Source organism: Dysidea avara, chromosome 13, assembly GCF_963678975.1.
Source record: "Dysidea avara chromosome 13, odDysAvar1.4, whole genome shotgun sequence".
Classification (NCBI taxonomy): Eukaryota; Metazoa; Porifera; class Demospongiae; order Dictyoceratida; family Dysideidae; genus Dysidea; species Dysidea avara.
In genome coordinates this window covers 15,064,576-15,090,477 of record NC_089284.1, presented here as the reverse complement: position 1 = coordinate 15,090,477, position 25,902 = coordinate 15,064,576, and the positions used below count along the sequence as shown (strand labels likewise).

The window sequence follows — 25,902 nt, the reverse complement described above, 5'->3', positions numbered from 1 at the left end:
GTTAACAACTCCAGGTGTCTGGGCCCATAACCTGTTAGCAGATTCGCAAATTAACCTGACAAATGACTACAAAATAACTTTTAATCAGCAACTCAATAAACAGTGTCACACAGTGTACAGCTACTCAATTCTACTCTAAAGTATTAAAAGTTACAACTGCTTTTATACCTACAAAACCACAGAAAAGTTCTGTACAGGTCCAGAAACTTCTAGAAGCATGTAAATACAATTACAAAACTAATTCAAAACCTTAACTACATTATGTGGTAATTTACAGAGACAACCTGTCTGATTACATAGCTACACAGTAATACACACATGTATTATGTCATATTACAACAGGTCCCACCATTTCACAGAGTACGGTAATGAGCTGGCTTGGCACAACCACCAATGTACAATCTTTGCTACTGAATCATGTCTGGACTTGTATTGAGTAGCAGCAAGAAACTTACACCCACAAATGATATGCTCAGTAGTTCAGTTTGCTCACCACAAAGTCTACATACTGAAGGGAACTGTTCATCATACAAATGTTGAATGGACCTTGTAGGCAAAGCTTGATCCTGAGCAGCTAATAGCATGCTCTCAGTTTCAACATGAAGATCACCATACTTTAACCAATGAAATGAAAAATCTTTGTCCATAATTGGACTGCACACATTAAAAAAGTAGCCATGCATGGTTTCGATACATATAGTTCAAGCCTCTCTGCAACTCTCCTGGAAGAGAACTGCTCCACACTCTCATCACCAAATAATTGTCCACTACCAGCCACAGCACACAACATTGAGTTTCTAACATATCCATATAAAGAGCAGCATTACTTTCTTACAAAATCCTCAACACTGATCAGTCCTCTCCCACCGGAAGGGCTTGGCAGATATAATCTGTCTACATCAGCACGAGGGTGCAAAGCACAATGTTGTTTGAGTAACTGCCTTACCCTCCTGTCAATAGCCTGCAATTCCATTACTGTCCAATTTAAAATTCCTCCAGAGTAACATAAAACAGGTGCAGCATATTCATTAATAGCTATAGTAGCCTAACACATGACAATAGTTAGGTAGTTGATTATTATTATAATTGCAGCACTCTATAAAAAGAGTATGCATGCAATATACTAAGTGCAGTAGGTATAATTAAGTTTAGTTTAGTAAAAATTAAGTAGCTAAGTATAAATAATTATTAAGTAATTTAGATACTGATCACATAACCCTTATCAGAGTTTTGAAATCTTCCAATGGTTTTGAATTTAACAATTTAGTCAGGCAGGCTGTTCCATAATCTAGTGGTGGCCTGAAAGAAGCTAAATTTATGAACATGCATCCTTGAAAACAGTGTCTGATATCTCCTGTCATTATCAAGAACTACTGGGATGAGCCAAGTTTCACAACCGATAATTATATCAGGGGTATAAGTGTCTAACATCACCCAAAATTCTTCCTTTCACACTTTGTAGGTTCACCAGAAGACTTAACAATGGGTATAGTTACTATTAGAATCTGCAGCTGAATCAGAGACATCACAATCATTATATTTGATAGATAGTTCACTTTCTGAATCAGGATTAGTAAGATCTTTATCACTGACAGTTAATTCAGTTACTGAGTGAGGAACATTGGAACCACTATCAACAATAAATGTTTCACTAAGATCACTAAACTGGGTTTCATTATCACTAAAATAAGTACATACGTATATCTGAGTTGATAGAGCTGGAATCATCAGCAATTAAACCATATTCATTGCCTATATATTATCAGGAACAATTTGAGGCCAGTGTAAGAGTATTTAAGTCAGACTCCTTACTTACCACATGAGAATATCTAACAATGATGTTACCATTTCGGATCATTAAGTTTTTTTCACGTTTTGCTCTTCTGGATTGCATTTCTTGGACTAGTGCCTTGTGTTTGATGCACTCAGATCATGGGAAATGAATACCCTCCTATAACAATCATGAAACCTAAGGCAGGGAGGGAGCTTGAGAGAAAGTAGCTTGTTTATCACTTTCTGAGTTCATTCTAATAAGCAATGGCCTATGCTTGCCTTCAAGCCTCTTACCGAGGCGAAGGACTTTATCAACTTCTACATTGAGGTCAAAAACTGATAAGCAAAGGGAAATGAATGATTCTTTATTGGCTGAAAAATCAACTCCTTCAGGATAGTTGTACATTATTAAGTTGTTCTTGCAATAATTATGATTAGAGATCTCATTAATGACACTCAATGCAGCTGAAGTAGATTGGGTAGCAGGTACAGAACTTTAAGTAAAAGAGGAAGCTGTTGACTTTATCCCTTTTTGTAAGTTTTCATTCATAGAACTTAAAGCATTGACTTTCTTAGACAAATCTGATATTTGTTTTCTAATTTCACTGTGCTCTGATGTTAGTGACTCAGTTTCAAGAATTGTCATGTGGGAAAAGGGCTTTGTGGATAGAAATGATCATAAGCTGCCTTGAATAGGTTTCACATTTGTTGAACTTGCAATAATATTATCAATGCTAGATGTCAATTGATTAAGAAGCTTATATTGTTCTTTATTTAAACTTTCACACAATGCATGCAACCCCACCTTTACTGCTGTGTGTCACAGACAAGCACCTAGGCCCTACAAGCACCCCAGACAGAGTATACACTCAGTGTTGGGCGTAACACGTTACATAATATTATTACTCAATGCAGTAACGAAGTAATATAATTGCGCTACATTTCTTATGCTAGTAATATGTAATGGATTGTTATTTTACATAAGTAATGCGTTACTAAAGTAGCACATTACTACTTGTTACTGTAATATTATTACCTAACGAAGCACTAACACGTTACTTAACTAGAGCATTGCTGTATTATCATTGCCTAACAAAGTACTAACGCATTACTTAACTAGCACATTACTATAATATTATTACCTAACAAAGCACCTTTATACATTGTGTAATATAACATATTACTAGTTACTTTTATACTGAAGTAATGTGTAACTGTAGCACGTTTCATTGCAGTGGCAGTAACGAGTAATAAGTAATATATTACTTTTCAAAAGTACCGGCCCAACACTGTACACTCCCAATGAAGAGTACAAAGTATCTGTTTGGTGATAACCTGTGTATGCAAGGTATATATGGTCAACAATTCACATACTGTACAATGCTGAACACTGCTGCGTACAGTTATTGAGTATCATAGAGTCACCACTGTATCAGGACACCAATCTCCCTTCTGTAGTTAGCTGCCTAAAGTATCACATACATAAATTGTACCTCTAAATAATACTGTGCATTGGGAAGTATACCTCTTGCAATATTATCAATAGTCAATATACAACAGTGCTAGTATACTTCCCTAATTGGAATACAAGTACACACAACATATATAGGGATTGAACTATACCTGTCTCTGTTTGAGAATATCAATGCTCTTTTAACTGGTGACAGAAGAACACAGAACATAATTATATAGAATCAACTGCCCACTGGCCTCTTATTTGAGATCTTTGATGCTCTGCTAACTGGTGCTCTGTTAAGGTAATTCCATTAACAGTTAACATAACTAGGTAAAGCTATTGATACAAAAAAGTTGTGCTTACAAGCTCAGTCTGTTTGGTGGATGTCTGTTCCTATGCTAAAGAATGTCTAGGAATTGGATTGTCATTATAAATTGCTTCTGTAAGAGGTACATCAATGATTTCATGATCTTCACATTCTGCTATAGTGTTTTCACAATCTAAACCAAAACAAGCAAGCTGTAAAAAAGAGTGCGGCCCCAAAAAAGGCCAAGGTGATAAAAGATGTGAAATCCAAGGTGGCGGCCAAGAAATGGCTGTGATGGTAGGTTAATGGCAAAAATTTTAACTACGACAATTCAGGTGAATTTGCACTACCTCCTCCACTAGGATTTGGCACCAAATTCACCTGAATTGTCGTAATTAAAATTTTTGTCATTAAAATACCATCACAGTCATTTCTTGGCCGCCACCTTGGATTTCACATCTTTTTTCACCTTGGCCTTTTTGGGGGCCGCACTCTTTTTTACAGCTTGGCTGTTTTGGTTTAGATATCACTTCTTTTTGTATTGCAAACCACAAAGCTGGCCATAAGCTGATCTCTCTATAGTGCAACTTGATTGTAGCTGAACTCTCTACAGGATGGTTTCTTTGTAGCTGATCTCTCTACAGGGTGACTTGTTTCTAGCTGATCTCTCTACAGGGTGACTTGTTTCTAGCTGATCCCTCTACACGGTGACTTGTTTCTAGCTGAACTCTCTATAGGGTTATCTGTTTGTAATTGAACTCTCTACAGGATGGTTTCTTTGTAGCTGATCTCTCTACAGGGTGACTTGTTTCTAGCTGATCTCTCTACAGGGTGACTTGTTTCTAGCTGATCTCTCTACAGGATGACTTTTTCTAGCTGAACTCTCTACAGGGGATTTGTTTGCAGCTGAACTCTCTACATGGTGGTTTCTTTGTAACTGAACTCTCTATAAGATGATGTTTTGTAGCTGATCTCTCTACTGGATGACTTGTTTCTAGCTGATCTCTCTATAGAGTTATAACTTTCTCTATAGAGTCATAACATGTTTGTATAGCTGAACTCTTTACAGAGTAGTTTTTTTGATTGGTTGCCGAACTCTCCAGCTACACAGTGACTTGTTTGTACTACAGAGTGACTTTTTTGTAGCTGAACTCTCTACAGAGTGACTTACTTGTAGCTGAACATTGTATAAAGTAACTTGTTTGTAGCTGATCTAGATGAACTCTCTACTGGGTAGCTTTTTTGTAGCTGAACTCTCTACGCAGTGACTTGTTTGTAGCTGAATTCTATACAGAGTGACTTGTTGTAGCTGAACTCTCTATAGGGTGACTTCTTTATAGCTGAATTCTCTTCAGTGTGACTTATAATGTTCTGAATCTCTACAGTGACATATTTGTAGCTGAACTCTCTACAGGGTGACTTGCTTGTAGCTGAATTGTCTATAAGATTAACTGTTTGTAGCTGAACTCCCTACAGAATAACTTGAAATGTAATTAATTCTATAATGGAGTAAGTTATAAACGTAGCTGAATGCTCTATTAGGGTGACTGTTCTATTAGAATATCTCGATCTCGCATATGCTACACGTAGTTGGCTTTGGAATCATAACTCAGTGGTTTGTAATCCGATTCTTCTGTACTACTGCAAGGACTTTGTATGATAATTATTCCAGCTACACACCGATTTTCAGCTCATTGCTTTAAGCGGTTTGCCTGGTAGGCGTGAAAAGTAATAGTTTTTATTGGCAGGTTATATAGAGCCGGTACCGGTTGCACTGTTTCGCCGGCTATTTTGCAGGCAGTAGAGGGTATAATACTGAGAATGTTACATGCATTTTAAAAAAAACTTGTACAAAATACCTAAGAAGCGAAAAAAAAAGTTGCCTCAGCTGGGGCTGGAACCCTAGCATCCGTGCTCATGGCAGTGGCTAAAAAAAGGGGCTAATTGTGGCCAAAAAGCTAGTCTTTTGGCTAGAAAAGAATAAAGTCAAAAATTACATACATGTGCTATGCATGTTTACAGGGATTTGACTAAAAGTACTTCAAGATCCAGTCTTGAGATTGCCAATTTCAAAAATTTTCCACTTGTGGTCCACTAATATTGTAACTTATAGCTAGTTATGGTCATTTTCCCAGTCCACTATTGATGTAAAATAATTGCCTTAAAATCTTATAAAACAATAGTTTGATCTAAAGAATTGGCTTGTACGTCACTGTAAGTTTGTTTGCTATTTCCTAGTTCCAGGTCTCAGTCAGGGCCACCCAGAGAAATTAAGGGGCCCAAGGCAAAGAGTTAAAGTGCGGCCCCAGGGGCAAGGAGGCTTCCATTCTGAATAACAACTTTACCCAAGCTGTAGCTTGAAGACCAAAACAAGAAGTCATTACATGCTAAAATTGACAATAGCTGCCCCTCACCAACCATATCTCCTTATTTATAAGCTTGCTACACTGCTCCTCTGAAGAATACTGTGACTGCTCTATTAGAGTATCTAGATCTGATTGCTCTATTAGAGTATATCGACCTTTTAAACAGATATTCAAGGGGGCCTCCTAGGGCCCGGGGCAAAATGCCCCAATCCCCCCCCCGTTTTTTTTGTTTTTTTAAATATTTTATCTCCGGCCCTAATGGCACTCCCTTCCTCCCACACATCTCTATAGAATGCTAACAAAATATGGACAGCCCTGGTCTCAGTCACTTATCACAGGTTCAATCATGGCACAATTATGTTTCAACTAGGTAAATATGCTCCCACACTCCCCTGAAATCCCTTCAATCATTCCCTTCACTGACATTTTGCTACACAACAATTGCGACAATATAGAAGACAAAATACAAGAATTTTATGTAATCCAAACACAGAAATTTTTGTTATTTTGTTTATATGTACTACAGTAGGATCTCGATTATCCGAACAGTAGCGATGACTGTTCTATTAGGGTATTTTGTCAACAGGTGTATGTTCTATTAGAGTATTTTGTTACAGGTGTATGTTCTATTAGAGTAGTTCAACAGAGCTCTGTATAGAAAACAATGGGCTTCATTTATCCGAACAAATTCACTTATCTGAACACTTTTGTAATTCAGCTGGCACACAAGTGTTCAGATAATGGAGGTCCTGCTGTACTACCCCCCCCCCCCCCGTATCAGGTTTGGGCTAGTTGTAAAAAATAGTTTTTTTAGCCACTGGCTCATGGTCCATACTCGTAACCACTGTACCACTGGTGCCGCAACTACTGACTTGCTTAGTTTCTACCTTGTAAATGTCCAACTGAAGTGAAGAAGAAATGAAAGCTGAACCCGACCCTAACCCTAACGCTAATACTACTTGTGTGCCCTAAAGTACAAGACTCGAGGCAAACTACTGGTCGCGTACCCTAAAGTCGAATACTCGGGGCATACTACTATGCCGGCACAATAGCCGTTCGTGCTTGTTAACTGGTACCGGCCATCTATGGCTCAATATCCACTATGATTTTTATTCATAAAAATTGATCGCGTAATTGTGACACAGGTTGGGTTTTGTGTCATATCTTGATGGCCTTTAACTTGATTCCTTTCAAACCACAAAAAGGCACTCCTACGATAGTTACTCCATCAATTTTCAGCTCATTCCTTCAAGTGGTTTGCCCTGTGGGCGTGACAGACCTTCAACCTTATTTTACGCAAATAATCGGTCATAAATCCGTGAATGTTCATCAGATTCCTACCAAACTTGGTACTGAGATTCGCCTTAATGAGCCCTTTAAGTGTGCCAAATTTCATTAGTGATAGAAGCTGATACACCAATATACTGGTTGAATAAAGTGGTTAGATTTTGGATGTCTTTTTTCTGGCATGTGCTTCTGTTAAGTTTGATTCGGGAACATTATGTACAATCAGATTTTGTCTCCTTTTCCTTTTCTTTTTCTTCCAATATGATGTCAGCAGTCATCGAAGCAATAGATTTGACAGATAAGGGATGTTTACTGGAGAGTCGAGTAGAGAGCTCTTGTTTGGGTGGCTGACTACTTACTGTAAAGACATTATCCAAATCTTCTACATCATGGCAGTTTAATTGGTAGGACAGGTCATTTATTGTCTCAGCTAAACTATCAAACCTGTTGGACAAAGTATCCTGTACTGATTTTATTTTGTCTTCAATAGTAGTACAAGCTTCTTTAGTTTTGTCATAGGTGATAAGAGCAGTAGGAAGTTTATTGATACACTCACAACAAAAAAATACGATGTTTTTGGGAAGGTCGCAAAGGTCAACACTTATCCTTGCACAACTTCGGTGCTGATGCCTTTCACACCACACACACTCTAGATGGTCATTGATAATTGGTGTATCACAAGTAATACAAGTATCACAATCGTTGATTAGTGTGGTTTCAGGTGAAGTCAAGTAGTGCTCGCGGTCGCGCCTGATTCCTCTAATTACTGGCATGGCAACAGCAAAAAAAAAACTGATCACTTCCTCGTCTCTGGAGTTGAATCGAGTTAAACCATAGGTTAATCGGTCAAAGAAGAGAGCGAATCAGTTACCAATCACTCCTGTGATCACGTGATCAGACTAAGGAAGCGTTTGTTAAACAAACCGCTTTTACCAACATATTACGCACAAAACTATCTTCTAAACTGTTTTATGGTGTGACTAACGTGTTTTTTCCCACAAATTCTCTCGACAAAGCCTCAAAGCTGCTCTTCATTTTCGTTCGCGTACGTAAGGGATACGCCCCCTTTCAACTCGAAGCGATAGGTTATTCCTGGTAGTGTACGAGGCCTGCACCGTTGTTTTTCAGCCTGAAAACCTCAAGGGGAAGGTAGTCTGAGGAAAGTTACCACACCCGTATTTCAGTCCGCCGAAAAGAAACCACCTCAGAGCAAAGTTCACCTGTGCAGAAGTTTAATACAGACTTCATTTCACTTTTACTTCTTACGTAAAAGCTGCTTTTACCGTTATTAAACGATTTTGCTCACGTGGGTGCGTACGGACAAACATAGATAGGTATATAGGTACACACACACACAAACTTTTACGAAAACAATTTCAGTAAACCAGGCGCACGCCCACAGCCGGCCAAAGGCCGGCCGTGGGCGTGCGCCTGGTTTAATAAAGTAACTATAATAATATTACTTATTATATTACTTTGTGTCCACAGCCTTAAGCTGTCACGTGTGAAGCTGTCACGTGTGAAGCTACCACTTTATCACGTGACATGATTTCGTTGTTGGGCAATGTGCAAATCTTGGTTATAAGCAAGAAGCTGGTGAATAAGCTTCATTCAGTAGGCTTCATTACTTCGTAGTGCTAGGCGTTACTCAGTGGATTACTAACGAGATTAGTAACTTCGTTACTTGTAGTAATAATATTACGTAATATTAGACTCGTTACAGTAACTATATTACTTAGGTAACGCGTTACATTTGTAAGTAAACTAACTTGAGTTATATTACCTGTTTTTATAGCATATTTCGTTATATTACTTAGGTACCACAAAAGTAATAACTTTATGTAACGCGTTACATAAGTAACGCGTTACTCCCAACACTGTGTACAGTAATAGAAAATAAAATAGCAATAATTATGCCATATACATTATATGTAACTGTTCTGTTTAAGTAACATGAATTCTTGATTAGAGTAACTCCTCATTTGACTAGCTATTCAAAAAATTAAAAGTTTCAAAAGGAAGTAGGGGTTGATATAATATACACGCTACAAAAAGTAAGGAAACAAGCTCAAAAATGTTGCAGCTGAAATGAGAAATGATCCAGCAGTAAAAAGTAAGGAAACAAGATTAGACGATTGCTTGCTAAAATGAGACACACTTTAATGCCTACTTTTGGCTAGCATCTTCCATCAAATTAGCCAAAAGTAGGCATTGAAGTGTGTCTCATTTTAGCAAGTAGTCATCTAATCTTGTTTCCTTACTTTTTACTGCTGGATCATTTCTCATTTCAGCTGCAACGTTTTTAAGCTTGTTTCCTTACTCTTTGTAGCGTGTATATTATATCAGCCCTAACTTCCTATTGAAATTTTTAATTTTTTAAATAGTTACTTTTTTGTCTAGCTAGCTAGAGTCAACTATCGATTAACGAACAATACGATGTTCAGACAACTGCCACTCACTTCCTAAAAATCTTGCAGCTTAGGTTATTGTACCAAAAGGTTGGCTACACTAACCAGTAATTATCCTCCAATAATGAGTTATGCATGATTAATTGCTTGAGAGTTGCAGGCAATAGTTTGCTCAGTCCGATAAATTCTACGTCCGGACAAAACTATCAGTTTTTGGACTTTGATTTTTACTACCAGTAAACAATGTCCAATTTATTTCAAACTTATATACAATATACCTTTATTCATTAGCTAGTAATGGCCAAAAATTGGTTTCGCATAGAGGGAATAGCAGCCTCACAATTTTTAGCGGTAAATTCGGATGCATTTTGTTTTTAATTTAGCCATGCCCACCAGTAAAGTTAATGCTTTTGCATCAATTGCACCAGTGCTAAAGCACAGAAGCAGGTAAATAAACCACCCACAAATGTTGGTCTTGGTGCCCAATCATAAAAACCGTCTTGGCAATTGAAAGGCGTTTCTTTCTCTACCTTATATGGGTGCATAACAGGGGCGGATCCAGAGTCTGGAAAGAGGGGGGCACCTTGCTGGAAAAAGTTGAAGAGCAAAAAAAAAAAAAAAAAAGGTCACAACAATAATAGCTAGTTATCCTTTACCAAATATATTATATCACGTATGTTATGTAAAATAAAATCCTATATTTATAGCTTCCTAAGTAAGCTACACTTCCCCATGAACACTGTGACTGCTTTATTAGAGTGATTGGTGATTGACTGCTCTATTAGAGTATCTCGATCTTATATACATTTTTTTAAGGGAGGGGGGGCACGTGCCCCCTGTGCCCCCCCCTGGATCCGCCACTGCATAAAGTGGCATTCACCTGCAGTTTGGGCATCCATATAAGGTAGAGAAACAAACGCTTTTCAATTTCCAGGACGGTATGTGCAATAGGACACCAAGACTAACATAGCTATGTGGGTGGTCAGGAGGTAATTTCTCGTAACTTCAGTTTTCCACCTTGCATGCATCTCCTTCATTTAGGAGCCAAAATGTAGTGTGCCAACCGAAATATCTTGAATATAAACTTTAAAAGCATACTTCTACACTTGAAAGATATTTATGTACATGCTTCTGTGCTTTAGCACTGGTGTGATTGATGTAAAAGAATTAACTTTACTGGTGGGCATGGCTAAATTAAAAATAAAATGCATCCGAGTTTACCACTAAAAATTGTGAGGCTGCTACTCCCTATGCTAAAGATAATGAAACCATTTTTTGGCCATTAATAGCTAATGAAGACAGTTATATTGTATACAAATTTGAAAGAGGCTGTCTGAAATTTCTGGAGCCATACAACTAGCGCTACTGGGTCTTACAGCAGGCAGGCTGGCAGACGAAATGTAGGTGAATTTTGAATTTTTAAAACTCACTGTACATTGAAGCATTCGACTTTTCGCTTTGTTTACCCAAGGTACAGCATCAATATAACAGTACTAATGCATTCCAGGTGGTTTTTTCGGGTCAAACTTATTGCAAGGCCATTTTTAAGGTGCAAAAATCCACAAAACCATATACCAACCCCTACTATACAGTACTATCGTACTGCATGATTTTGTTGCTATAACATTGGTTATAAGACCCTGCTGGTTCTTTATTTAATCTAAAAATAAACGGACTGCAATTGCACTTTAACAGTTATTTTCTTTACCCAAGCTGTGTATAAATTGTTTTGTTGTAATTAATTTATATGTGTATGTGTTCTTTCTTGGTTTTTGTAGCTGTGTTTTCATATTTGTCCCCTCCATTTTTAGTTTTGTATCTTCTAGGGAAACACCCTTGTACAGGCTCTGCCTTTTGGTGTCACCCTGTCTCTTTTGACAAATCAGATAAATAATAATAATAATACCCTCCAAATTTAAATAGAGCAAGCAGATTCAACTCAATTTTTTTAATATGAGGTGCCTTATCAATTACATAGCAGAAATAGCTACATGTTTGAATGTTACTGAGTTATGGATGAATGAAAATGGCATTTCTTGATTCCTGTAAAAAACACACACTTATTTTCATGCACTCACACTGGCTTCCTTGGCTACATGATTCACTATTGTATGTCTTGAAAGTTGATAATATGACTTTGTTTTATGACTTACAGAGAACAAAAGACATTACCTTGTTGATGGAGGCCCTACTACTTTTCCAGGCAATCGTGGTGCTGTTGGCTTCTTTCAGAATTTACTTGAAACATTTCTGAAGTATGCATTCCAGGAAGATGGCAGTGATACATTCAAAACTGATGGTATTATGGTTACACACCCTGATGCTGACCATATCCAAGGTATTTTGAAACTGTTTGAAAGGTTTCCTCCAAATCAAGATCCAGTACATGGAAATGCAAAATTTAAATTTAAAGGTCCACTGCTTCTTACAAAATTTTTTGAATCTAATAGCTTTCATCGGATAATGAGTGTGATAAAAGATGCCAAGTTTCAGAAGCAAAACATTGACTCTGGTGATCGGATTGATGGTTTTGAAAAGAATTTCACTTTTGTTTACCCAGTAGATGACTATCCAGGAACACTATACACATACCAACCACCTCCTTCCTTTTTTTCTGTTTCTTTTGCGATGCTGGCATCAGCCAGGTATAGTCCCAGTACAAGTAATCCCAACTTGTCCAGTACAATTCTGGTTGTAAATGATCCAAATTCTACTAATCCACTGGTATCACTAAATGGTGATGCCATTGGTCACTCAATTATTCAGTCACTGAATGGAAAACACCCTAAAGTTTTTAAAGTTTCACACCATGGCAGTATCCATAACAGCATTGAATTAAAAGAGTACGTTCCGAATGGATTAGAATCAACACAAAAATTGCTAGCAACTTTAATGCTTCTTCAGTTTGCATTAAAAAAATATGATTACACATTTTTTAATGAACAAATTACATCAAGATCTCTTGCAACATTTTTTAAAAAGTTTACAGAGCGACCATCACATACAATGCAATTAAGACGCAAAAGATTTAGGCCAAACCCAATATATTTTAATGATGAGCTTGCAAATTTAGCTAAAAAATTTAATAATGCATTGAAAAACCAAGGCATAAATTCTGAAGGGCATTTGCAAAAGCTTATAAGATTAACTAATGCAATTGACAAAAATTCAAAGAACCCCAATGTAAACAGTGTTGATCTGTACACCCACAATATACCTGATAAAAATGAACTGGATGACTTTGTAAAAAAACATTATGATAACATCAAAAATGAAACTTTGAGTGCCACTACACCTACAGAAAGAGAGGCTCTTAAAGAAATATACAGCATGTTGGAGACAGATAGGGCATTTAGTGGTAAAGTAGCATTTACATTAAGCAGGGCTTTCTACTTAAAAATCAATGCTCAAACCTATTTCATTTCTTCAGGAAGTTTCCATGACCATCCAAATTGGGAGGTAATCAATGGGATCATAGCTGCTGCTCATGATAAGCACCAAAAAGATACCAAATACAAATGCCGTCTGTTATTGACCTCTGGCAATAACATTAAAGCAGACAAGCTTGGTGAACTGGCATTAACTGATGATTGGAAACAATACGTTTCACTTCAGTATTTTGCATCAAATACTGCTTCTGTGGAAATTGATCCTGATGAAACCAATCCACTAACTGTCCTTCCTGGAACTGTTGAATGGCAAGGGGCATTGTCTGAACAAAAACAAAATGAATTATTGGATGGTTACAATAAAGCCAAAGGTGCTCAAGAGCTAAAAGTTGCAAGATCTGCCTCATCAGGTCAATATGAAATTAATCCTTTTACAGATAAAAATTCTTGGCTTGCCTGGCAATCTTCCTCAAAGGGATATGAACTTGCATTATCTTCACAAAGGGCAGTTATTGCTGTGGAGAGTGTAAGCATCATATTTCCTGCCAAATCGATACAAAATATTGTTACAGAGTTTGCATTCAGGTATCCCCCTTTTAGTGTTAATGTGTATGGTTTGTTAGGTGTTCACACACCATCTAGTCAATTAATAACTTACTTATTATACACACTTTCCAATGACAACAAAGAGATGTATTTTACAATAAAGAATGGTGCTCTTTCCACATCAGATAAGAAGGAGGATGCTACACATTTTCAGTTCACTTCTGTGCCAGTATCAACTGTCACTTTTTCACACATGCTTTTGAGTGTAAGAGCACCAAGAGTTATGAAAAAGGTTAATGTCGATAGCACCAATCTGCCACTGATGAATGCAGCTGTACTTGATGAGGGTAATGAGTTCATGACATTAGAGCAATTTCTTCAACTAGTTCAGTACAGCGGGGACACAATTGCTTGCAAAGAACTTCTGCATATTCTTGTGTCCCAGCAGTTTACTTCACAATTGCTTACTGAGCATTCCAGTTCTATTATTGGGGATTTCATAGCTGGAATTTTCACCTTCATAGTCGATGCATCTTCCACTTTCTTGGTACAAGATTCTGAAGTTATCTCAGCAGATGTAAAACTAAAATTGTTTACAACACCTTTAATGTTACACAATTACCCAATAACGGGAGTGAACTTTGCAGTTAGTTCTCCTAAGACTGTTAATCAAATGGTAACCTTACAGCTTGACACTACTGATAATGAAATTCCTGTAACCTTGACATATCACCTGAAGAGTGAAACATATGTCCGCAATTTTCAAAAATATCTTATTAGTTTAGGAATTACTAAAACTGTTTCCACCTTCAAGATATTTGATGCTGTCATATTGCTCCTGCAGTCAGAGACATCTGGTTTTGTCTACTTATCTTCTTTATCACGTAAGATGCTTGGTGACATTTTAGAATGGAGCATCAATGAAGAAGCCAGTTCTGTAGAATTTGTCAAGTTTCCTACTGGCCCAGTGGTAATCAGTGCTTGTATAGTTGCAGAGATACCTGATGATTGTCCACCACTTGATCTTGGCTGGAAAGGCCCTTTAAAAATAAACAAGATTGGGTTTATGCTTCCAAATCAGGTAGAATTTGTAGATTCCATGTATTTATTTGCAAATGCAACAATTGGAGGTGTCGATTTGCAGCTAAAAGCTTTTACTCCAAATGTTGGCATGCTTCCAACTTTTGAGGTATCACTCACAAAACCACTGTCTTTGAGTGATCTAACTAATCTCCTTCAGGTTAGCAGTGGAATATCTGATTTTTCTATTCCACTTACTTCTAATATTCTAAAAAATGTACAAATCATCAACACCTCTGTTACGTATCAGCAAGGCATACAAGGTACCCAGCAAGTGTACCTCAGTAAGTTAGCCTTAGGGATTAAATTTGAAAATTTAGCCAAATACTTGCCATCATCATTCTCAAGTTTGCAGAGTGTTAGTGCATCAGTTGCAATTTATCAGCCTAACATATCACCTGTTCAAGTTGCAATGGAGATTAACTTCGAATTTCATGTCACTGTTTCTGTGGGCAAGAACATTCTGCTGAATGCGTCATTTGCAACAGAGCCTGTCTTAGCTGGCAGTAAAGCAGTTGCCAGTTATAATTTTACAATATCAGTACAGGCGAAGTCTGATGTCATTGGTACAACTGAAGGAGGCATTTCATTAAATGACTTTCTTCAGGTCTTTGAATTGTCAGCTGCCTTGCAAGCAGCACATAGAATTCCAATTTTGAGTTCAATTTTAGCAAATATTGAACTAAAGCAGCTTGTTCTAGCTATGAACACCAACAGTAAAGAGATGAATGAATTTGTTCTAGAACTAATAATTTTCAACTGGATTATCATACCTGAAAAAGTCATCATTGAAGAAGCATCCATTATAATGAGCTACATTGACAGTAGTTGGGCATCCAAATTTGATACCACTGTAACGTTTAATAATCAGTACTCTGTTAATGCCCATTTTGAGCTAAGTGATTCATCAAAATTTTCCTTTGGTAACCCTAACAGTGATTTTACAATAGCAAAATTTCTTGATGTTTTTGGATTGGGTAATTTAAATAGCCTACCAGTTGTTGGACAGTTGTTAAATGTCACTGTCAAGGAAGCATCCCTTGAGATGATGAAAGGAAATGTTGGTGAAGTGAAAATTACTGGGGGAAGAGTATCAATATATACTGAAGTAATTGAAATTGGGTCTTTGTTCAAATTATCACAAGTGAATGCTACAATTGGATTCATATTTGACCCATCAAAACAAGGATATGTCTTTGGATTTTCCATCAGAGGTTTCATAAATGAGAAAGTATATCTTGATGTAGAATATGACTATTATACCTCTATCTTATCTGGACAAGTAGCAATCAGCACTTCTAGTACAGAAAATTTTTCTGAAGTGCTTACAGCATTGAACAAGAATGGCATAGATATTGTGGACAAGAATGTTGTATTTCAAAATATTTCAGAATCTTCCACACTTGGTATAACAATTGCGATGAAATTTGTTTCAGGTAATTTTATGTTGACTGATTTGGTGATTTCTTTAAATAAGGAAATACTAATTGGTCCCATTGCCCTACAAAGACTGCAGTTTGAGTATCATCACAAAAGCGATGGAGATGCTCAGTCACAAGATGTGTATAAATTAGTAGGACGGTTGGTTAATAATGAAAAACAATACCTAGGAGGTATACTGGAATTTGATCTTTCTAGAGATACAACAGGAGAGAGCTCTGTTACTGCATCACTATCACCCATTCAAGGCAGTTCACTGTCTCTGAAGTCTTTCCTTGCTGTACTTGGCATTGCCTCTCCCCCATTACCTGAAATTGAAGGACAAACATTGCCAAAATTTTTTGATATTGCATTGACAAAGGGCACTATTTCTGTGTCAGTTCCATCTTTCCAAATTCTTGCATTTTCTTTAGAGGTTTCAACTGTCAATGAAGTTGTTATTTTGGACTCACCTCTACTAAAACTCGAAAAACTTTCCCTTCAAGTTGATTATGATGTAAACCCTAAACCATTTACAAAAGCATTTCTTCTTGGTGAATTTACCATTGGAAATGTTCAATTTAAACTTTCAGGCAGTAGAGAAGAGGAGGGAACCATCTTTAGTTTAGATGCAGATTGGAGTCATAATTCTATAGATGTTCAACAAGCATTTAATAAACTAACTCCAGATGGGTCTGATACTCCAGTGATTCCTACTGATATTGGTATTCCTGAGAATTTTAAAGTGCTAGCAGTAAGGTTAGACATTAAACTATTATACGCTAGCAAGATGAAGTCCCTGGACTTCAGAGGAGAATCTAGTAATACTTGGCCTATTGACATAGGATTCCAGCAATTTACAGTTGAAGAACTTGGAGGTATGGTGTCCTACCTAAAGTCAACTGATAAAGACACCTCAGAGTTTAAGGTCAATGTTATAGGAAAATTTCAGTTCTCAAACAGCATATTGATGGCATGTGAACTGTCCTTCGGTACTAAAGGTGACACAGTTTTATCAGCACTAACTGCAGAGATCGGTAATGTGAATGTGTCATCAGTTGCAGATGATGTGCTTGGATTCAATCATTCTAAGGAACCAAACAGTGATGGGATTAAATTTCTGAGTTTGTTACCCAACAGTGTTCAACCTATCAACTATTCAAAGTTCTTTGTTAACATGAACTTTACACAATCAATATTTCTTTGCTTTGGAGAGCTTGTCACCATTGGTCATGGTCTACTGATTGCTGGAAATTTTTCGACTGACAGTAAGCAGTATGGATATGTGTTTGGAATATCTCTTCCACTAGGATTTAAGTTTTCCAATTTGATACCTGCATTGTCAATAATTGATGAAATTTTGACACTTAACAAAGTGAACTGTATGATAGTATCTGTTCAGAATATCAAGGCTGAAGATGTGTTAGTTAAGCTTAAAGCTGCAGAAGAGTCAGCTATCTTTTCAACTGACTACAAAAGTACTTTTCCATTCAAAGACTTAAGCCTTGATGCTTTCACTACTAGTCAAGTACTTGGTCCTGGTCTGAGTATTTATGGAGAGTTAATTTTCCAAACCACTAAGCTAGGATCATTGTTTAATAGTATAATTCAAATAACAGATGCTAAAAGTGTGCCTAATATAATAGTGAGTTCATTTATTAGCACCGATCCCAGTAAGAGTGAGTTTAAAGCATATATTGCTAAACTAATACTTCTTGGAACTATTCAGTTTTCAGCTATCACATTTTCTTATAAGCCAGCAAATAAAGCTATGTTTAAGCTAATGGGTACCATATCGGTAATGCTTGGAGAACAAAACTACAACTTTGTAGGGAAATTTAGCTGTAACAATGCTTGCTCTGAGTTTACAGTTAGCACTGATCATGCTTTAAAGATTGCTGAACCACTGGGAATGTTTGGTATTACTTTAAATGATGCACATTTGCAAATGATATACAATTATCCACAAGAAGAACCTCATACTTCAAGTCAAACTATTTTAGCAAATGTAAGTTTTTATTCAAAAGACAAGTCATCATCAAGTGAAGAACCGCCAACACCATCAATTGTGCTGGAATGCTCAATATTATTTGACAATTACTGTCCTATTGTAGTGAAGATCACTCTGCAGCCAACAGCTCCTCTCACAATTGCTGATTTTGTACAGACTGTGTTTGGATGGGATTTTGATGTTCACAAGTATCTGAATATTGGATTTGTGAATGGGCAGGTGTACTTTGCTAAAGTTAAAGAAGGTACTAAATCAATTACAATAGATGGAGCTACATACAAAACTGGATACCACATTTCTGCTGATATAGAAGTATTTAACGAATTGTTTACTATTAATGCAGACATATCATCCAGTGAGGTTAGAATAAGTGGGTATGCTAATACTCCATTAGATTTAGGATTTGCCAAGTTTACAGGTGTGGATGATAGTGATCCCAGTAAGCCAGATATATCCAAAAGTCCTGAACTTCTTTTTATTACTAATTCAAGTAGTACTTCCATTTCAATGGATATTGGCTTTGTGTTGTTTGATGTCCCACTAGGAGCTGCACAGCTTGGTTATAAGCTTAAATCAAATGACAGAAAAGTTTTCTTTGGACAAATAGCTTATAATGGAAGCATAGGCTTTATAAAAAATCCTTCCATGGAATTTGAATGGAGCAAGGAGTATGGTTTTAAAGTAACAAATTGGCCAGTAGTAGGATCATTCAAGGATGCATTCGACTTCTTTGCTGTTTTAAGAAACTACAAAGATGATTGTGGAGCCCTAGTTGATTTGTCCTTCAAAGAAGGTGTACAAACTCAGTTCAACATTAACGTAAATCTTTCAAAATCAGAGCAGCCAGAGAAGTTCTTAGCTGATATTGACATTACGGGCACATATGATGTGTTGCTGCTGAAAGAGGTGAAAATTGCTTCAGTTCCAATTCCTAATATCAGTGTGGGAATACCAAAAGAAGACAACTTTATGCTAGGTAAATTACCGAAATTTATTTTAGATTTGTTTGCAAAGAATTCAGATCGTATCATTCAGCAAATAACTAACTATCCTGACAGGCTGGCCAAAATTTTAGCAATTTCTCTACTTAAGAAGGTCACAAAAGAGGTTATTGGAACCCTAGTTTGTAGGAATGTTGATGCACAAGATCTAGACCCATCAGATGGTGGAGATGATGTTACTGATGATGATTTCAGTGAAGCTGATAATGCTGAAAGTGAATTTAATGAGGCAGTAGATACATTTGAATCTGCACTTGAAGATGGAAGCTTATCAGCTGCTGGTACGGCAGCAGCAGGGGCTTCAGCAGAAGGTATTACAGCAGTTGGTCTATTTGCAGGTATTATTACTGCTATTGGGTCAATCCTGGGATTCTTTGGCATTGGCAGTTACAAGGAAAAGAAAAAGAAAGCTGAAGAACGTAAAAAGCAAATCGAGAATAGATTGAACGAAATTAATGAGAAAATGAGAAATGCACTGGATATCAGACAAAATCCTTTAGCTACTTTCACTCCACCAGACAAGCTTACAGCATCTTGGAATGCAATCAAAGACGATGGAGTAAAGTATCATGTGCATTTGGAGGGCACTCTACTCACATCTGAAATGCAGAATAATCTCGGTCAAGTTAACACTAGTCCCATAACACTTTATGATAAGATTGTGTCTGATGTTCACCTGAATCATCAGAATGAGAACCTTTATAATGTTGTTGGACTAAGGTTGTCAGTCAATGGTACACTGATAGTAAATAAGGACCACACCTATAATGGTGATGTATATACAGTTGATGTTCCAAATGTTCATCCAACTCTACACCCACCATCTAATATACGTGCAATCTATCATCATTCATCTCTTCAAATTGGTGTTGTTGCAGAGCCTGTGCAGCATGCTGAAAAGTATTATTTTGAATTGATTGATAGCAAAAATTTATCACTTGCCCAGTGCATGGTCACTTCATCTTCTATTTCTAATGAAATACAGTGTAGTTTTTCACATTCTGTCATTAATTTGTCATCAAGTAGTGTTTTCAAAGTTCGTGGGCAGTCAGTCGCTAAGTCAGGATCTAACATAGCATCAAGTGCTTATTCTTTCTCCAACGAGTTACTAACAGTGGAACCAGTAATAAATCTACGCCTTATTATACCTCACTTCAGCAACAGAAGTGCAAAGTTAGAGTTAAATTGGGAGTTGCCTGATTCTGTTGATAAAACTGTTGCATTTTTATGTCAGGTTGTTTTAAGAAAATCTGGCAAAGTTTTGGTAAGTAAGGAGGTTCACCCTTCAACTGCCACAGCTCCACTTCCAACAAAATGTAGTATTGAAATTGTTGACGTAATTACTGCGATAGCTAAAGTTCCTTTGCTAAATGATCCTATCAATTTAGTATTGCAAGTTAGTGCATCAAGTAATTCTGAAACAATAATGGATAGCAAATTTATTGGTCAACTGGTGACCTCATTACCATCACCTCAAAATGTGACATGCAATTTTTCAGATGTTAAGAATACTTTAGGCATATCTTGGATCTATATGCAAGCAACACAGAAGTATGGCATAAAAATAAAGGGCCTTAACTCTGCAATCGTCTTTTCTAAACTTGTAGAAGTAAGAAGGGATCCTGATATTGAGCCTGGGAAAGTTGGTGTTAATATTCCACATGCTGAGTTACAAACTATCGATGATCCCAGTGTACAATACAATGTTGAGGTAACATCAGTGGCAGATGGTAATGACACAATGGATTCTCTTGTTCCTGGTAAAGCAGAGAAAGTGTTACAAGTATTGCATGCTCCAGCAGCAAATACCTTAGAGTATACACCTAGTGATGATCATGAGTCTGTGGTCATGACATTTGAAGTAGTAGACAACACTTCTACGTACTTGACAAATCTTTTTTCAATAGAAAATTCTGTAGCAAGTGATACAGTTACATCAGGTGAGCAGCCAACAGCTACTTCCGCTATATTTGTAGATAAATTCATAGATAAAGTTTCTAGTGGAGATAAAGTTACTGGTTCTGTACAGTCTTTGGGTAAAGGATACTTTTTAAGTAGTAAGTCTACAAAATTTACTCAACATTTAGAAGTTCTGTCACAGCCAAGCACTGTTGAGTACTCCTATTCACCAGAGCAGGATACTATCACCCTTACATGTTCTCCAATAGATGAAGATGGATATTCCTATAAGCTGGGATTTGTTGGTTATTCAAAGGATGGAGCTGAGTCAAGCATAGCTAAATTAGCGGTCAAAAATCCTGAAGGAAAACTGGCTTCAATTTTTGTAGTTAAAAATCTAAGTTCATCTGGGATTGATTTATGGAAGGGTTTTGCACAAACAACTTTGACTAATCAAAGCACTACTGAGCTACCAAGCCCTCGTCTGTTTTTGAAGGACAATGTGCATATTTTATCTACAACCACTATCAAATCAGTGCAGCTCAATTCTTCCTTTACTGTTTTGACAATCATCTTTCCATCTGTACAAAATGCAAATAGCTATAAAATACAATGTGATGTCAAATCCAATGATACTATTTTGAAACACATTTCAAAAGAATTTCCATCAACTAACAATGAAGCTTTATCAGCAGAAATCATTTTATCACAGGAAATACCAGAATGGAACTTGATATTTCTAAAGGTGACAACTATCAGTGTCACTGTAACTGCTGTGGGATCCGGCTATTATATTACCAGTGATCCTTCTGAACCTAAGCAAATTAAAAAGCAGCAGTCCCCAACAAATTTGACATATTCTTACTCTAACACAGATGATGTGATTACCATTACTTGCCAGAATTCACAAGGTGGCAACACTGAGGTTACTTTGGGACTATTGGATGCTGAATCAAGTGCTAACAGAATTTCAGCAACCACCAGTACAGTAGATGATGACAAATACCAAATAAAACTTGCAGGACAGAAAGTGAGAGATGTTAACAAACCAAATCAACATTGGCTTGTGTTTGCAGAATCACTGGGGAATAATGTGAGTCTGCCAAGTGGTGTAGTGACATTACCTGACCATGTAAAAGTTTTACCGATACCCAAAATCACATCTGCTACTTATGATGAAAGTGCTACAAGCTTCTCTGTCAATTGGTCTAATGAGCCTGAAGCCACAGCTTACAAAGTGAGCATTTCTTATGAAACAAAAGATCAGATTAATGGTGTAGTTACCAAAGAAACCCAAAGCACAAGCTTAATAATAGATATGAAAAAACAAGTTTCACACTGGGAAAGCATATTTAACTCAGTCAAATCCATCATTGTCACAGTAAGGTCACTTGGAACTAGTATGTACATTAATAGTCCCGGTAATGATTTGAAAATTGTTCGCACTACACCACCATCAGGAATTTCATTTAGTTCAACTGATACAGGGATGACAGTTTCTTGGAATACTGGTGGTCCTGATGTAACATACAATATCTCTGTTGATGGAGATTATGGTCAAGTAAAAAGATCCGTGGAGAATGTAACCAGCTGTACTCTTCAGAAAAGATCTATCCTTTATCCCTCTACTTCACCATATGCTAAAACAATAGAAGTAAACATGACATCAGTGAAGAAAGATCAGTTGCCAAGCACTGTAATAAGCAAACAAACAAGCATTAAAACACAACTTATTGCTGAGAGCAAACTGTTTGGTACACCTAGTGGCAAATATTTTGATGATAGTGCTGGCCAGCCTGCCATAGTTGGAATGAAGAGCCTGGTAATCCATCATGAGTCTTCAATCCACAGTTTACAAGCATCATATTACTTAGCTAATGGATCAGTATATACAGGACCAATTCATGGTGGTCAAACAGGGAACCAAAGTGTGTTGACCTTTAACAAACAGGAATCCATTATTGCAATAAGTGCATTGTCATCGAATACAACAAAGCTTAGTCAATTGATTGTCATCATTCAACATGCTGATGGTAGCTACAAGAGATATGGCCCTTATGGTTCTGCTGTGTCAAGCAATCCCGAACAACAAGTAAAATTCTCAGGAAATGTGTTAGCCATCAGAGGAAATTGTGATGACAATTTTATTAATGCTGTTGGGTTTACATTTACATATGCTCATCCTATCCTATTGGCCAGCAATCAGTTTGGTGGTGAGGGAGGTAGTCCATTTGATGAACATACATTAACACATATCCCTAGAGTGGTAGGTATCAAGAGCATAAATGTTACATACAAATCAAATCATGTCACTACAATCCAGTTAACATATCTCACGCAAGATGGTAAGATATGGGAAGCTCCCATGCATGGGGGCAAAAAGCACTTCAATGCTGATCTGCAGTTTGAAGATGGAGAGGCTGTGATTCAAGTCAGTGGGAATACATACTTTGATCAACAATTGCAGAAACCTAGTAACATTGTCAAGCAACTGTCATTTAAAACACAGAAGAAGGATGGTAGCACCAACATTTATGGACCATATCCTGGACGTGTAGGAGGATCTGATAATCACAGTTTTGTGATAAATGGTGCACTGTTGGGACTTTATGGTCGTAGCGGATGGTTTCTCGACTCCTTGGGATTCTATTACACTTTACAACGCACTGAGTTGCTTGGAGGAAGTGGTGGTAGTGAATTTGATGTTGAAAATATAACAAATATTGCAGGCATTAAAATTTTGAAAGTGCAGTCCTCGTCATCAAGAATTGAGTCAATTGAAGTAACCTACTTTGATGCTATGAGAAGGCCACTGAAGGCTGTGAAACACGGTCGCTGCACTAATGAAGCGAATGTCAATTCATTGGAATTTGAAGAAGGCGAAGAGGTGATTGAAACTAAGCTCAGTACATACAAAGACACAACATTGCAGACACCAAATTATATTATTAGAAGCTTACAGTTTATAACACAAAAGGAAGATGGAAGCAAAAAGAAGTACGGGCCATATGGAGGAAGTGCAACTGAAGAACACACATTTAATGGAAGAGTTGTCGCCTTTTTTGGTCGGTCTGGTTGGTTCTTGGATGCCCTTGGATTGTACTACATACCCTTCTAAGAATGCACCATTTTAGTGTTTGACAGAAACAGCAACACACAATCATGTAGAATTTTATATCATTGTTATAGTACGTAGATGTACATTACTGAACTTATAGAACCATTTTGCATTATAGGCCTTTTAGCTACTTTTGTATTGTAGTGGCTTAGTTGTTTTGCTGTATACCAGCTGTGTATGACATATCACAAATTAGTGATTACATTTACATTAACAGTTAACCACACTGGTGTTTACTATAATATACAAGTGAGCATTCAATCTGGTGATTGGTCTTTAAATACAATACAGTACAGTTAATATGCTACTATATGAGCAAATACATACCACAATACGTTATGGCATGCTTTCCTACACAAACCACTCTTCCACTGAACCAAGCTCTATGAACATTGCCACAAGTGAGATACACCAAGACACCACATTTTGTACCAGGAGTACAAATGTACAGGTACATCCACAAACTTTGACACAAAAACAATAAACAATTCTTTGGGGGAGTTAGGACAACTGAGGTGGGATGCAGAGTTATGCCAGATAGGTGAGGTGTGTTATCATTGCAATACATAAGTTGCAACAAATATTGATCACAACAAACACGATATTCATGCGTAACACATGATGATCACTGCATACAATGGCTGCAACTAACACAACATTCATATGCAACAAATGCAACAGTAATACATAACAACTATTTATACACAACAAACATTGATCACAATGGACATCAGTCGCAACAAGCACTACATTCATAAGCAACAAATATTGGTCACAACAAGTATCGGTTGCAACAAACACAACATTCGTATACCACAAACATTGATCACAATGAAACCTCAACCACAGGCAAGTACAACATCCATACATCATAAATATCGGCCACAACAAATACCACATTCTTACACAACAAATAACATTCGCAACAGACATGCTCGTAACACGGACATCACAAAATTTGAACAAGAAACCACAAAAATGCCTACAGACATTCACTGATAAACAAATAAAACATCAATGATAACACACCCAGCTTTGGACTACTAATAACACTTAATGGCATGGCAAGCAATTTTGCACCCAATTTTCCCCCAATGTATATAGCTGTATTGTAATACTGTGGGATTGTTAGTATGTACCATTACAGTATGATATAATAAAATTAATCATGAAAGTATGAGATACTGAGTCAGTACAATGATTATGTAAGTGATACATTATAGCATCATGCACAATACACACCACACATAACTAGTGTGGTAAATGATAAATTTTAGCATAATATAATCTTGATAGTACATATGACATTCTGAATTGCAATAAAAATATGTGGTACCATGTAATAGTACATATACAAGACAGAATCACTATTTTGACAGAGCATATAATAGTGTGTGCATCATACTTAATTGCTGTTATGTATCACTCATTGTGTTGAATAAATATTTTATTGTCATGTAGCGTCTTGATTTATCACATAATATTGAAAATGCAGCAATGCCATAAAACATGCTATATTAAAGGCCAAACCAAGAAAATTATTACAATCAATATGTCCACATGTTAATTTATATTGAGTGCAAACTAACAGCAAACAATGAAAATAAGATATAATGTACCTAATAAGATGAATTATGACATACTGTACTATATGATACAATATGAGATACTGATTCAATGCAATGATTATGTAAGTGTTACATGACAGCACCATGCATGGCCCATACCACACTATTGATTGACATATGACATGATATGATCCTGATAGTACGACAAACTATGGCATATTATATAATGAGACACGCAGAGAATGATTACAGTAAATAGGTGCACGTATTCCAC

At 36.8% G+C, this 25,902-nt stretch overlaps 1 protein-coding gene across 1 annotated transcript in view; it reads left to right on the top strand.

Moving 5' to 3' along the window:
* LOC136242101 (uncharacterized) overlaps positions 1–24,281 on the top strand; it is a 42,110-nt gene extending 17,829 nt beyond the window's left edge. The window contains exon 2 of the mRNA XM_066033487.1: positions 11,753–24,281. Coding sequence (XP_065889559.1) covers positions 11,753–24,060 — 12,308 coding nt within the window. The 3' untranslated portion in view covers positions 24,061–24,281. The remainder of the gene's footprint in view (positions 1–11,752) is intronic.
* Positions 24,282–25,902: the final 1,621 nt, after the last annotated feature.